We start from the raw sequence: 14,882 nt of genomic DNA, 5'->3' as shown, positions 1-14,882 counted from the left end.
GGTCCCCCGGTATTTTGAAACCAGCACCGGGCTCCAACAGCCCGCAGTGTCATGCCACAGCCGGGGGACACTTTTTATATAAGGTCCCCCTGCCGAAACATGAGCACCGTGGCTGGTCAGCCTTGGACGGGGTACCTGGAGGAATGGGGACCCCCCCATAAAGGGGTCTCCCCCGCCCAGGCTTCACCCGTCCAGGGCTGAAGCCCGGGGCTGTCACCGGCGTCCGTGGCCAGTGGACGCCGGCCTGATATGGTTAAATCTTCCATACATAACATTGCTTTATACAGGAGAACTACAAGTGCCAGCAGACCTCCCCCGCATGCTGGGACTTGGAGAACCACAAGTCCCAGCATGCGGGGCATTAATGGGCCCGCTGGGACTTGTAGTCCACCTGTAAAAAGAGTCCGGGGCTGATTATGCTCAGGAGGGGGGACCCCACGCTATTTTTTTGTCAAAAAAACACTTTTCCACATTTTTTAACACAGGGCCATGCACAGATCTCTATGATCTGTGCAGGGTTCTGGCCAATTCGCATATCAGAACCTGGTCTGATTTTTTTGAGATTTTTAGACACATTTTTCAAATTCGCATCTCATTAAATATGCGAATTGTATACTTTTCAATGTGAAAACATCTGGATGCGAGTTCTGGCGAAAACTAAAAATCGCACTTTAAAAAAGTGCGATTTCGCGGCAAAACCGCACTTTTTGCCGATTTTCGCATCTCATTAAATATGCGAATTAGGGAAAAAGTGCGAAAACGGCCGTTTTTGCGATAAAATTCACCAAAGTCAGATTATCTCATCCCATAGAATGTCACCCTATGTGTGTAAGCAGTGCTGGTACTGTGGGCATTATGTATAAAGGGTGCTACTACTGTGGGCATTATGTGAATAAGCGGCACTACTTCTGGGGGCCTTATGTGTGTAAGCATTCCTGCTACTATGGGCATTATGTGTAAGCAGCTCTATACTGTGGGCATTATTTGTGTAAATATCAGTGCTACTGCGGGTACTCTGTGTATAAGTGGCGCAATTACTGCCGGCATTATGCTTGTAATTGGCAATTCTACTGCCATTATTATGTGTATTAGAGGCACTAGTATGGGAGGGTGCAGGTTTATAGTTTACAGGGGATGCTGAACACCCTAGCATCTGCTAATTGGTCACAAATTTACACTCTGCCAAAAGGGCCAATGGCACACATAATGACTTTGGCTGCCCCAACAGCTTTGCCTCCTGATGCACTGCTCAGCTTCCTCACATACAGCCTATACTGTATGCATATGTGGTACATTTTTAGCTTCACCTCAATTCTATCTCATTATATTAAAATAAACAATACAATTATAAATCATACATTTGATTATTGTGTGTGCAAATGGCAGTGCAAAATAACATTATTGAAGACAGTTATTGTACTGATTTAATTGCATATGTGTCCAATTGATGAAATCAGTACTGTTAAATATATTTTGAGAAAAACTATAAAAAGCCATGAAGGCTAATAACTATATAAGTGAGTGAAAGTGTGTGTGAATTGAATAGCATTTATAATTAATTGAAAAATCATCTCACTTGATTAAACAGTGTTGTCTGTGTGTCAGTGTCAAAACTAAACACATTTCTTTCACAGTGGAAACCATTCCTAGAGTTGCCAGCACAATGATATTGTTATGAGATGAGCACACTTAACATCCCTCGTCAGAGACTTCGGAAGGGCATGATATGACTGTGGTTCAACAAATACCAGTTGTCCCTACAATCATTGCCTGCCAGCACATGCAGGAATATGTTTTTTACAAGTTGCTGCGAGTAGTTGGGACCACCAGCTTCCATGGCCCTGTGAGGAGTTTGTATAGCTTAGCTGTGCTTGTGTGGGTTTACATTGTTTATAGCATCAGTCTAGGTTCTATTTATTTTTAAAATAAAATTGTACGTGTGAAACAGCAGCAACAATGTCTTATCAATCTACAGGCTACGGTCTAGAGGTTGATATGTGGGCAACTGGAGTTATCTTGTATATACTACTATGTGGATTTCCACCTTTCCGAAGTCCGGAACGCAATCATGAAGAACTGTTCCAGACCATACAGTGTGGAGAATATGAATTCACATCACCATACTGGGATAACATCTCTGATGGTAAAAGGATAATGCTCTAGTTATGTGATAAACATCCCATGCTGGTGGATGGTAATAAAACTGGTTCACTGAAAAAAGTACTTAGCAACCAATAATACAAATAATACATTTGTTCTGTCAGTAATATTTTCTAGATATTAATCAGCTGGTGCTCCAGACAATCAGCTCCCAACTGTGATCGTTCATGACATTATAATTAGGTGCTGATTGGCTGGAGCATTCACAAGTTTTATCATTCATTGATAAATAAACCCATAACTATGTATTTACTATTACTTATACAGTGCCTCTTTAATCCATTGTGACTTAGAATTAAGAACAAAACAGTAGGCAAGGAAGGAAAGGACCCGACAGTTGCGGCAAACTATAGACCCATTGCCTTACTTAACACGGACGTCAAAGTGTATGCCAAGCTAATAGTCAACAGAATTACCCCAATTTTAGAAGGTTTGGTAAACGCTGACCAGGCAGGATTTGTTAAAAATAGACAAGGTCCACACAATGGGCCTTATTTTGGTTCATTCTTTCTGACAAAATCCTTCTTAGATGGACAAAACCATGTGCACTGCAGGGGGGCAGATGTAACATGTGCAGAGATAATTAGATTTGGGTGAGTAATTTTGTTTCTGTGCAGGGAAAATACTGACTGCTTTATTTTTACACTGCAATATAGATCTCACTTTGAAGTAATACCCCACCCAAATCTAATTCTCTCTGCACATGTTACATCTGCCCCACCTGCAGTGCACATGGTTTTGCCCATCTAAGAAGGATTTTGTCAGAAAGAATGAACCAAAATAAGGCCCAATGTACATAGAGCTATTCACATAATGCAGTACGCTGCAAAAAAAGAACTCCAGCTAGTGGTTCTGTCACTAGACGGAGAAAAAGCCTTTGATCGTCTGCATTGGCTCTTTGTAGAAAAGGTACTTCAGAAATATGGACTGGAAGGGAGTTTCCTCAAGGCCATCTTTGCACTGTACACTGCCCCATCGGCAAAAGTATATTGTAATGGTTTCCTGTCAGCAAATCTCAAATGGAACAAGACAAGGGTGCCCATTGTCTCCCATAATATATGTTTTAGCGATAGAACCACTGGCGGAATTAATCAGACAATCAGTAGAGGTAACAGGGCCGATAGTAAATAACATTCAGCAGAAAATCCTACTTTATGCAGACGATATCCTCCTGTTTATGACAAACCCCAAAGAATCCCTTTTTGCACTATTAGACATTATTGAGGAATTCATAAAAGTCTCATACTATAAATTAAATACAAATAAATCTGAAGCCCTTGCACTGAATTTGGATCAGACTGATCAAAAGTATTTGAAAGAACGATTTAAATTCAAATGGAAGAGGAACACCTTGCAATACCTTGGTATTCAATTGGCCTCCAGGGAAGATAATTTAATAGAATTTAATTATGCCCCCCTATTACAGCAATTAAATATAAAAATTAATAACTGGATGAACATAGAAGCATCCTTTATGGGTAGGGTGGCTATGCTAAAAAAAAATTCCTGCCAAAGATTCTATACCTGTTTCGCGCTATACCAAAACTGTTGCCTAAATACTGGATTGCGAGATTCAACTCCCTTTTTAATAAGTATATATGGAGGAACAAACGAGCTAAAATAGCTAAAGAATACTTAACCCTCCCTAAAGATAGAGGCGGTCTAGCTCTTCCGAATCTGGAACTATATCAAGCGGCTGCCCTGCTGGACCAGATGAAGAACTGGAGGTGTCCTATGAATAATATCTGCTGGGTGAATCTCGAGTCCAGTAAATCGGCTGAAATGCCCCTTGAGAATTTAATTTGGCTACCCCCTAAATTTGCAAATGAAAATAAGGAGCTAACAAACTCCACCAAAATAATCCTGCGGAAATGTTATGAACTGCTGGACAGAATGAACATACTGGGGACCCCCATAGGACATCTTCCATTAGATACCTTAACAAAAATAATACCAAACTTAAATTTGGAACTATGGGAAAATCGTGCAATAAAAACACTTCCAGACATATACGAAAATAAACAACTAATGTCATTTGAGCAGATTAAAAAAAAATTTTGTCTGCAAAACTCGGAATTCTATAAATATCTACAGATCAGACATTGGCTCCAATCTGATATTTTTGATTCCATAGAATTAAAAGTACTCCCAATTAATGTATTGAATCACATTTACAGAATAAAAAGAAATGCAGGGATCACCTTTTTGGTATAAATTGCTGATGCAAGAAAGGGAGGGAGAAGAAAGTAAAACAACATGGCAACTGAAATGGGAAAGGGAGTTGAATTTTTCCTGGGATAGTGCACAATGGGCACAATTATTCATTTCAGTAAACCAAATGTCCAACTCCACAGCCCAGACCGAGAGATTTTTCAAAATATTCTACCAGATGTACTATACACCAGTTAAAATAAATAGTTTCTTCCCAGATCAACCAGACGTGTGCTGGAGGTGTGAAAAGAGAGGGGACACAAAGCATATATTCTGGACCTGTGAGAAATTTAAAAATCTCTGGACAGAAATCGGAACATTCTTTCTGCAGAGTTGGGGACATAAAATACAGCTGTCAGCCCAGATGATACTGCTGCATATTCTTCCACCAAATTTAAACCTTATGGAAAAATACCTTTTAAACCAAATAATTTCCGCAATAAGAGCTGCAATCGCTCAATTATGGAAACAAGAACAGGCCCCAACTATGCAGAAAATAATGAATAAGATCGAATATAACTACAAAATGGAAACTTTGGGGGAAAAGAGTAACAACAGAAGAGTCAAACTATGGAGAGAGTGGGAAAGGATTAAAGAAGGATTAGAATTGCCCTAATATACCTTTTGGAACCAGCAGCTATATTACCCTCCAACTTAACAGTAAACTAAGATAAAAAGAAGAATTTATCGAAAAAAAAAAACTGCAACAACCTCTCTTGTCATAATTTAATGTTTGTCTTGTAAAGTAAATGTACTGTGTAATTTTTAAATTGTTTTGTCTCTGTAATGTATGTATTGTCAGTGTTGGACTTGGAGTCCTTACTACTTTCTTTTGTACGTATATAAATTGCAAATTAAAAAAAAAAAAAAAAAGAACAAAACAGTAATAGAACAGCTGGGCTATAGCAGATTGGCAAAGAGGTAAGAGGGCCCTGCTCATCAGGTTACATTCTATAATGAATTCCATAATGAATTGTCTACATCTAGACTCAGAACATTAAGACTGTATTGCTGGATCATTTCACCTACAGTATATAGATTTTAGAAAAAGTTTAACACTGATTCATCTCTAACAATAAAACTATGGGGTCGATTCAGGATGGCTCACTCCCAGCATTTCTGCGCATATGTAAACGACGGCATCCACCAGCTTCAGTGAGTTATACACTCACCGGGGCGTTTGCTGGTAGGAGGGAGGGCCGGGTGTGGACAGGGGTGAAAACGGACCTCACCCATGGTAACGCTCATCGGTTTATGGGCGTTCCTGTAGGTACGCGTGCGGGCCGATGCCTGTCAGGGACAAGCGGCTGATGTCACCGGACGTCAGCCACCAGCATCGTCTTTGTCCTAGTTGAGACTTTTTTTTGATGGTCAGTTTGTAGAATGTACCATGTATTAATGTATAGAAATACTGAATACTGAAATTTAACAACTTTCAGAATGCAAATGCTTGGTTTCACAAAAGGGCAAGAAACGCAATAGGTAGATTCATAACATTCTCTTTGTTATATTCTTTAATGTACAAATAAGGCAAGAATTACCAACAGAAAGGGAGAAAGCAGAGTTAAAATTAGAATAACAAAATAGTAAAACACTGTAAAGGGAGAACCTTAAACAAAAGTTGTAATGAGTAATTTTCAGGATTTGTTTTTGAAAATTGCCTTAGAACACTTTTAGCAATACCGTTATAAACTGTGCAAAGCAATCAACTCAGACACTTTCTAGGCCTAAAATCAGGAAGAGTTGCACCCAATTTATATATTAAGTGTAAAAGTTGCTCACCATAAAGTTGGCTGAGTTTCCACAGTATTTTTGGAACCAGCACCAGCTCAAAGAGCCAGGGCCAGGTTAGGTTGTGAGCGCAGTGTGCGACAGGTGAAACCTTTTTGTGATTTTGGATATGCTGAGGAGGGGCTTCACACACTGTTTTTTTTATTTTTATTTTATTTTAAGTCTTTGACATTTTATACATCAGCATCATGTTTGCCAGTGTTTCACTGCTGGCAAACTCGTCAGTCAAACACGAATCACTTCAACATCAGTAAATACAAATCCTAAGAACATGGTAGCTTAGTAAATAAGCTGAGTTTTTTTCACACAGAACACACCCAATCACGTTTATAACCAGTGAGTTGTAACTCCACTGAAAAACTTAGTAAATTTTGGGCTTAGTGACAGATTTAATAAAAATTTTTATTTTACTAAAATAATGTGAAAAAGGGTGTTTTCACTATATGTTGACAATATTTTATTATGACCAAAATATATTTAAGGTCTATTGAAGCAGCTTTCATGAACACACAGGTGGATCCCCATGAAAAAAAAAAGTTCACCTCCAGCCAGGGATCGGAGAGGGCTACCAGTCATAGGGTCCACCTCGTGACAGATGGAGCAGGAAAGTGATGCTGTGATGTGGAAGCTTTTTTCAGGAAGGATGGCATGGACCGCCTTTTAAATGTGTTCAACTGAAGCGTTTTCACCTAAACAGAAGTTCATTACCAAGATACAGTATGCGGCCCAAAGCGTGCCTTCAACTGATTACAAAATATACTAATTTGTGTCAAATTTTAAAAACTTCAAGTGCCCATTGGGAATAGTAAAATTATAAAACTAATCTGACATCTTGCACACAAGTTATTGTTATGGATCCACAACTTTTTTTGGGAATTTCAAACTTGAATTTTTTTTTTTACCCACACTAGTGGGCATACAATGTGGAGTAAATAACCCATACACAGTCCATGAATGAGGAAAGATCTCCACAAGCCTGGCTTCCATAAATTACGGGGCATCTATTTAAAGAGGGGATACCCACTTTCACTTTCTTAGTACTTGTGCCATGGAAAAAGGATGATTTCCATAGATGTTGGAGGGACATAAATGCCCCTATATGGGCACAAATACATGTACAGTATAGGCATTTCTCCATATTCTTGATAACAAGACCTTTGGCAGTGCCCAGATAGTTCCACAGAACGGAGCAGAGGCCTCCCTTGGGCAAGATTTTGCAGAACAAACACTGGGTGAGCATTGGAGCCAGAAGATGGATCTCAGACATGTCCTAAGGATGTGCTCTGCTCCTCTCTCCAGGCACCCTACAAGTGCAGTGACTTTACCACTCCTACTACCTTTAGTCTTGGGTGATGGCATCTGTTGCTCACTTGCTGTCATAGCCTTATGTGTAGTAGGGAGTGGGGCTATGATTATACAACCTTCCCTCAAGGGATCCCCCTGTGGGGAAGGTATACAATGTCAGCAAGTTTGCATTATACGGCTTGTAGTGTTCATTCTAGCACCCGCCATCTTTGAAAACCGGTGCAGTTCCTCTTCTCTGCCTGGGGTGTTGCTGTCTGCTGTAGTGCTTCTAGAGTGATCCATGCTTCATTTGTAAGCGATCTTATCACATCGCTTAGAAATTGGGTTAAAATTGCCCAGCATGTATGCCCCCTAAGCAGGATTAACCTATTTGGCCACTAAGGGGGAAATTTACTAAAGGAAATTTGTAAAAAAAATAGCTGTATTTGTATCCAGGAATACACTTATTTTTGACATTTACTATCCCGAAAATACGGCAAATCGTATGCATATTGATGTGCTATCAATACGAATACGAATTGCCGACTTTTTTGGATAGTAAATGTCAAAAATAAGTGTATTTCTGGATACAAATACACCTATTTTTTACAAATTTCCTTTAGTAAATTTCCCCCTAAGGGTCTGATTCTGGTTGACTCGCTTAGCAGCGTAAATTCACTGCTTAGTGAGCCATCTAATGCCACCCACCGGCTGAGTGAATTTGCATTGTGGCAGGGATGTTCACGTGGCAGGGGGTGGGCCCCCTGCCACGTGAACATCCATGCCACAATGCAAATGGGTGTTTAGAATAAACATCCATTTGCAGGGGAGCGTACAGGGGTGAAATCATTCAATGTTAGCAAATATGTCAGTTTTGACTGACCTATATTTGCAGCGTCCGGTTCTGAGAATGGGGCAGGCGGCTGATGTCCTGTGACATCAGTTATCCGTTCCTGGCAGGCTTCAACACACCTGCGTTTGCATGGGGACGCCCAGCGGTTTCCTGGGTCCAACCACCATTTTTGTGGGCACGCGGCCCTGCAAATACGGATATGAAAATATAAGTATGTGCAGAGTGCAAACATTGTCGAATATGGCAGTGAGCAATCAAACCAGAATCAGGCTCTAAGTAATTTTTATTATCAATGTCTGCATTGGGGCACAGGTCTTCTGGTGCTCACTGGGGTGCCCCATTCAGTAATGTGACTGCCGGCATTATGTCTACCAGGATGCTGACCGGATAACAACTAGACAGAAAAGAGATGGAACACATGAAAGCAGACAAATTACTTAAGTAGAAGAGGCAGTAGTAACTCCCTACATATACAGTATATGATTTATATGAGTATATGAGTTAGTATTCTGTCACTTTAATTATGGGGCTAAATTTACTAAGATGAGAGTTCTATTGAAGATGGAATGTTGCCCATAACAACCAATCAGATTCTACTTATTTATTTAGCACCTTCTAGAAGATAAGTTAGAAACTGATTGGTTGCCCATAACAACATTGCATCTTCAAAATAACTCCTATCTTAGTAAATGTGACTTATGCCTCTAAAGCTACATACCGCAGTGCAATCTAATGGATTTGCTAACGGTTTTCTCTCCAATTGCAGAAGCTAAAGATTTGATCAGCAGATTGTTGGTGTTGAATCCCAGGAAAAGATTTACTGCCAGGTGTGTTTTGCAGCACAACTGGGTCAGATCACAAGGACAAATGAGTGATCGAAATCTACAGAGAGAAGTTACCATGAATATTGAGCGTCATTTCCAGAACCGCCGTCAGAAGGAGTATTCATACAGCAACCAGTAATTTTACGGTTTATTATTTTTTTCTTCACCACCACTTATGTCTGTGAAATATGTTTATTAGGTAACTGATTTACAGCTCTCATCACAAGCAACATTTCCAATTACTGAGTTTAATTTTGAAATAAAAAAAATGTTTCATACTGTATAGCATAGGTAAGAGATGTGTCAATTGTGGCAGAACATTTGTTGTGTAATGTGTAAAAATGGTAACAGATGATGTCAGTTTATACAGTTACTCTTGGAAACAGTGGAAGAGAGGTTGTCACATAATTATATGTTAATAACAGGGACTATCAGTAAAAAATGGCTTTGGTTTGTTTCTATGTATTAATTCACATGATTTGATTTCATTTGTACACTTTGCATCAAGGTTGCGCATCTGTGTTTTTTTTTCTTCATTTTTTAACTTTTGATGACAAAAGTATTAATGCACCTTGGGCATGTCACTTTTTTCATTTTCATCTATAATGGAATTCTGTGCATGTTATTTATTCCCGTTAGGAAAAGGCTTATCTGCTATAATATGCACTTATTATTTTACTACAATGCAAAGTTTAGGGAAAAACACACTTGTTTATATACCAGAGTAGATGATCCATGCACCTATTTCTAAATATGAAAGAGAAACTCAAACCATGGTTTTTACACAGCGATATACATTATCTAGTAAAAGTCATGCACTTCTATTACAGTTATTGACTCATTGGGTGAAATGTAATGGGATGTGAGATTCAGAAAGTGAGAGATTTGGTAAAAAAAAAAGCTCCAGTTTTTTTAAAGTGGCAAAATCATTTACACTGCAAAACCAGTCTGATTTGGTCTATTATTTTGTAGGATGCAATAGAGGAATGATAGCAAGAATCTGATTGATTGCAATGGGCAACATCTCCACTTTTTACTTTTACAAGTTTTACTAAATTTGCCCCTTGGAGTTTCACTTTCACTACGAAAAACATGAACATACTGTAAATGAGTAATAAAAGATTTTTTTAAACTTTAATTACTAAAATATTTATTTTCCTGTAAGAAATCTCCAATATTATCGAAATGACAAACATCTTGTCGTTTTTGTTTAATATGCTTTGCATGGGGAAGTTTTCTTCAGAGAGACCTGAAAATACAGTAGCTACAGTATTACTGTTGATACTTGCTTCTAGCTATCCCTGGCCAGGTAAGATTATGCTGAAGGAGAAGGGATGTCGTCAGGATCCCAGCAGTCACCATCCCTGGAGAAGACTTATTCCTGGCTAAAACACACAAAACACGCATAGGGTGGTTTTATTAAAGAGTATCGCTCATTTTGGGCCTTCTGAGCAATATCTTATAAACTATCACCCAAGGTGTATTTTAAGAACAACTATTGATGCATGCTCCTGAAGGTTGGTAATGTGCATGCAGCTCAATTTCACATATCGTCAAATGATTGCATGCACTGCGAGGTGACCCGGTGACATCACTGAACAATATAATTAATGATATTGTTCAGTGTGCATGTGCTGCTTGCTTCACCCGGCAGCATCGCTGATATCATGAAGGATAGTGGCAGTACCGCAACTTTAGGCCACTTAAATATGTTTACCGTTTATTCACACTAATTTTCCACCAACATTGTAATCAACATTGTATTTGAAATCTGTAGATTTATTGCATTGATCCTGTTTGTCAAGAGTAATATAGATAGATACTGGAGAAAAGTTTCTTAAGGCCCATGCACACTGGGTGACTTTGAACTGAAAGCCACTCAGTTTACCGTTTGAGCTGCTTTAAGCTCGAAAGCCACCAAGTGTGTACAGAGCAGCAATGAGCGGCGATGCACGCTTACGCATTATCGCTTGCCCAGTCGCTTGCCTGCTGGTATTATCAGCAGATGAGTGACGGGTTCGAATGGCTTTTTATAGCGCCCTGCTCTGGAAAGTTGTCCAACTCGGGACGAAAACGGGCGATAAACGCTCAGCGTGTATGCACTGAGCATTTTTCAGCACAGCAATTTTCCTCATCATCGGTTAGTGTACACTCTGGGTATAATTGCATGGGCCCTTCTGTATAGAGAAAACAGGGTACTCTTTACCTAGATGGGCGCCCGTCGTGGTGATCGCGGGTACATTTATGTGTGGCCGCGACGCGACCGACGCGATGCCCGCGATTTCCCATTGAAACCCATGTTAAACATTGAAATCGCGTCGGTCGCGTCGCGGCCGTCCATAAATGTACCCGCGATGCCCGCGACGCGATGCACCCGATTTCCCATAGGAATCAATGTTAAATGGCCCGACCGACGCGATTTTACTGTGAAATGCCTCAATGGACCCGATTTGGCCATAGGAATCAATGTTAAATGGGCCACAGAGCCCAAATAGGCACAATTAACCCTTAAATATCCCCCTAAATTTTTAACGCCACCCCACGATCCACGCCAACCCGAAGCGTGGCGAGCGCAGCGAGCCCGCGAGGGGCGGCGGTACGCGTCCTCCGACCTTTTCATGCCCTACTATCCACTAGGGCGTGGAGTGAGAATAGAATAGTGTGGCGAGCGCAGCGAGCCACCGAGCCCGAAGCGTGGCGAGCGCAGCGCGCCCCGCGAGGGGACGCGGATACCTTCACAGTTATACGCGTCCCCTCGCGGGCTTCACAGGTGTCCGTGGCGACGCGGACACCTGTGAAGCCCGCCAGGGGACGCGTTTACCTGTGAAGGTATCCGTGTCCCCTCGCGGGGCTCGCTGCGCTCGCCACGCTTCGGGCTCGGTGGCTCGCTGCACTATTCTATTCTCACTCCACGCCCTAGTGGATAGTAGGGCATGAAAAGGTCGGAGGACGCGTACCGCCGCCCCTCGCGGGCTCGCTGCGCTCGCCACGCTTCGGGTTGGCGTGGATCGTGGGGTGGCGTTAAAAATTTGGGGGGACATTTAAGGGTTAATTGTGCCTATTTGGGCTCTGTAGCCCATTTAACATTGATTCCTATGGCCAAATCGCGGGCATTGAGGCATTTTACATGAAAATCGCGCTCAATCAGCCTTTTTAACATTGTTCCCTATGGGAAAATCGCGGTCATCGCGGGTAGCAGATTTTTATGTACCCGCGATGCCCGCGATGACCGCGATTTTTACCCCCGACGCCCGCGATTTCCATCGCGGGCGCCCATCTAGGTAAAGAGTACCGAAAACAGCACTGCACTTCCCTCACTCATTCCAGTTGTGCTTCTTACCTTGTGCTGGCAAGAGGGTCCGTTTTCCTCCATGGTGCCCAGTAATATTCGGGAAGATGGCACAGCCACAAAAGCAAGCATAGGCTCTGGAACAGTGTCAGAGTCTGTCCTTGCAAAACACTCTGACATCTACCCAAAGATTTCACTGGCAAGCTGGCATATGGTATACTCTGGGTGCAGGGTGTGCAGGGCCATTTTATACCCAGGGACTATTGTGTACCACATACCCTGCATCAATTGTAAATATCCCTATGCATTAATGTGTTTTAATGATTATTGCATAGGTTATATGCATAATTTTACCTTCATATTTCCATGCTGTTGCCAAAAAGTAAAAAGCTAATTTTCTTACTCTGAAAACTGCATGCCTTTTATTAATCTAATTGGAATTCTAGACAACTGCAGTTTATTTACATTAGCGATGTAAAGAAAGGTAAGAAACTGTTTTCTGTTATCACCCATGTCTTACTCCTCAGCTGTTCAGTTGTTGTAACATCTGTGGAGGTCTCACTGCAAAAAATTCCATAATACAGTATCAGAAGTTCTGATAAACTCTATTTAACGTTGCAAAATTCTAGTACGTTTTTAATAAACATTTGTAGAAATTAGGATAATTGTAGTGAAAATTCCTGTGAATCAATATTTAATTCCAGAAGGCCATTTTACATTGTATTTGTAAATATTGTGTTACTACAGCTTTAAAAATGACTGCCCGTTTATCCAGTTGTGTGGTGTGACTTGATTTAAACTTAAATAAAATTCTACTTGAAAAATGTACAAAATTTCCTCTCAAATGCGGCTTGTGACATTTTTTGGGGGAAATGTGGAAATTCTGCTGATATTTATGCATTTTCAGAAGCATTTTCAGAAGCATTCGTCCGACCTTTTCATGCCCTACTATCCACTAGGGCGTGGAGTGAGAATAGAATAGTGTGGCGAGCGCAGCGAGCCACCGAGCCCGAAGCGTGGCGAGCGCAGCGCGCCCCGCGAGGGGACGCGGATACCTTCACAGTTATACGCGTCCCCTCGCGGGCTTCACAGGTGTCCGTGGCGACGCGGACACCTGTGAAGCCCGCCAGGGGACGCGTTTACCTGTGAAGGTATCCGTGTCCCCTCGCGGGGCTCGCTGCGCTCGCCACGCTTCGGGCTCGGTGGCTCGCTGCACTATTCTATTCTCACTCCACGCCCTAGTGGATAGTAGGGCATGAAAAGGTCGGAGGACGCGTACCGCCGCCCCTCGCGGGCTCGCTGCGCTCGCCACGCTTCGGGTTGGCGTGGATCGTGGGGTGGCGTTAAAAATTTGGGGGGACATTTAAGGGTTAATTGTGCCTATTTGGGCTCTGTAGCCCATTTAACATTGATTCCTATGGCCAAATCGCGGGCATTGAGGCATTTTACATGAAAATCGCGCTCAATCAGCCTTTTTAACATTGTTCCCTATGGGAAAATCGCGGTCATCGCGGGTAGCAGATTTTTATGTACCCGCGATGCCCGCGATGACCGCGATTTTTACCCCCGACGCCCGCGATTTCCATCGCGGGCGCCCATCTAGGTAAAGAGTACCGAAAACAGCACTGCACTTCCCTCACTCATTCCAGTTGTGCTTCTTACCTTGTGCTGGCAAGAGGGTCCGTTTTCCTCCATGGTGCCCAGTAATATTCGGGAAGATGGCACAGCCACAAAAGCAAGCATAGGCTCTGGAACAGTGTCAGAGTCTGTCCTTGCAAAACACTCTGACATCTACCCAAAGATTTCACTGGCAAGCTGGCATATGGTATACTCTGGGTGCAGGGTGTGCAGGGCCATTTTATACCCAGGGACTATTGTGTACCACATACCCTGCATCAATTGTAAATATCCCTATGCATTAATGTGTTTTAATGATTATTGCATAGGTTATATGCATAATTTTACCTTCATATTTCCATGCTGTTGCCAAAAAGTAAAAAGCTAATTTTCTTACTCTGAAAACTGCATGCCTTTTATTAATCTAATTGGAATTCTAGACAACTGCAGTTTATTTACATTAGCGATGTAAAGAAAGGTAAGAAACTGTTTTCTGTTATCACCCATGTCTTACTCCTCAGCTGTTCAGTTGTTGTAACATCTGTGGAGGTCTCACTGCAAAAAATTCCATAATACAGTATCAGAAGTTCTGATAAACTCTATTTAACGTTGCAAAATTCTAGTACGTTTTTAATAAACATTTGTAGAAATTAGGATAATTGCAGTGAAAATTCCTGTGAATCAATATTTAATTCCAGAAGGCCATTTTACATTGTATTTGTAAATATTGTGTTACTACAGCTTTAAAAATGACTGCCCGTTTATCCAGTTGTGTGGTGTGACTTGATTTAAACTTAAATAAAATTCTACTTGAAAAATGTACAAAATTTCCTCTCAAATGTGGCTTGTGACA

The 14,882-nt window shown here is 41.4% G+C and overlaps 1 protein-coding gene across 2 annotated transcripts in view; it reads left to right on the top strand.

Annotated features, from left to right (window-relative positions):
* DCLK3 (doublecortin like kinase 3) overlaps positions 1-11,532 on the top strand; it is a 38,383-nt gene extending 26,851 nt beyond the window's left edge. The window contains exons 4-5 of one of the 2 annotated variants that reach the window (XM_083188215.1): positions 1,976-2,143; positions 9,066-11,532. In XM_083188215.1, coding sequence (XP_083044341.1) covers positions 1,976-2,143; positions 9,066-9,262 — 365 coding nt within the window. In that variant the 3' untranslated portion in view covers positions 9,263-11,532. The remainder of the gene's footprint in view (positions 1-1,975; positions 2,144-9,065) is intronic. The other variant, XM_083188216.1, reaches the window with a different exon arrangement.
* The last annotated feature ends 3,350 nt before the right edge of the window (positions 11,533-14,882 follow it).

Source organism: Crinia signifera, chromosome 5 (assembly GCF_055691185.1).
Source record: "Crinia signifera chromosome 5, ASM5569118v1, whole genome shotgun sequence".
NCBI lineage: Eukaryota > Metazoa > Chordata > Amphibia > Anura > Myobatrachidae > Crinia > Crinia signifera.
Note: the sequence above shows the minus strand (reverse complement) of the source record. Positions and strands in the feature narration are given on the sequence as shown.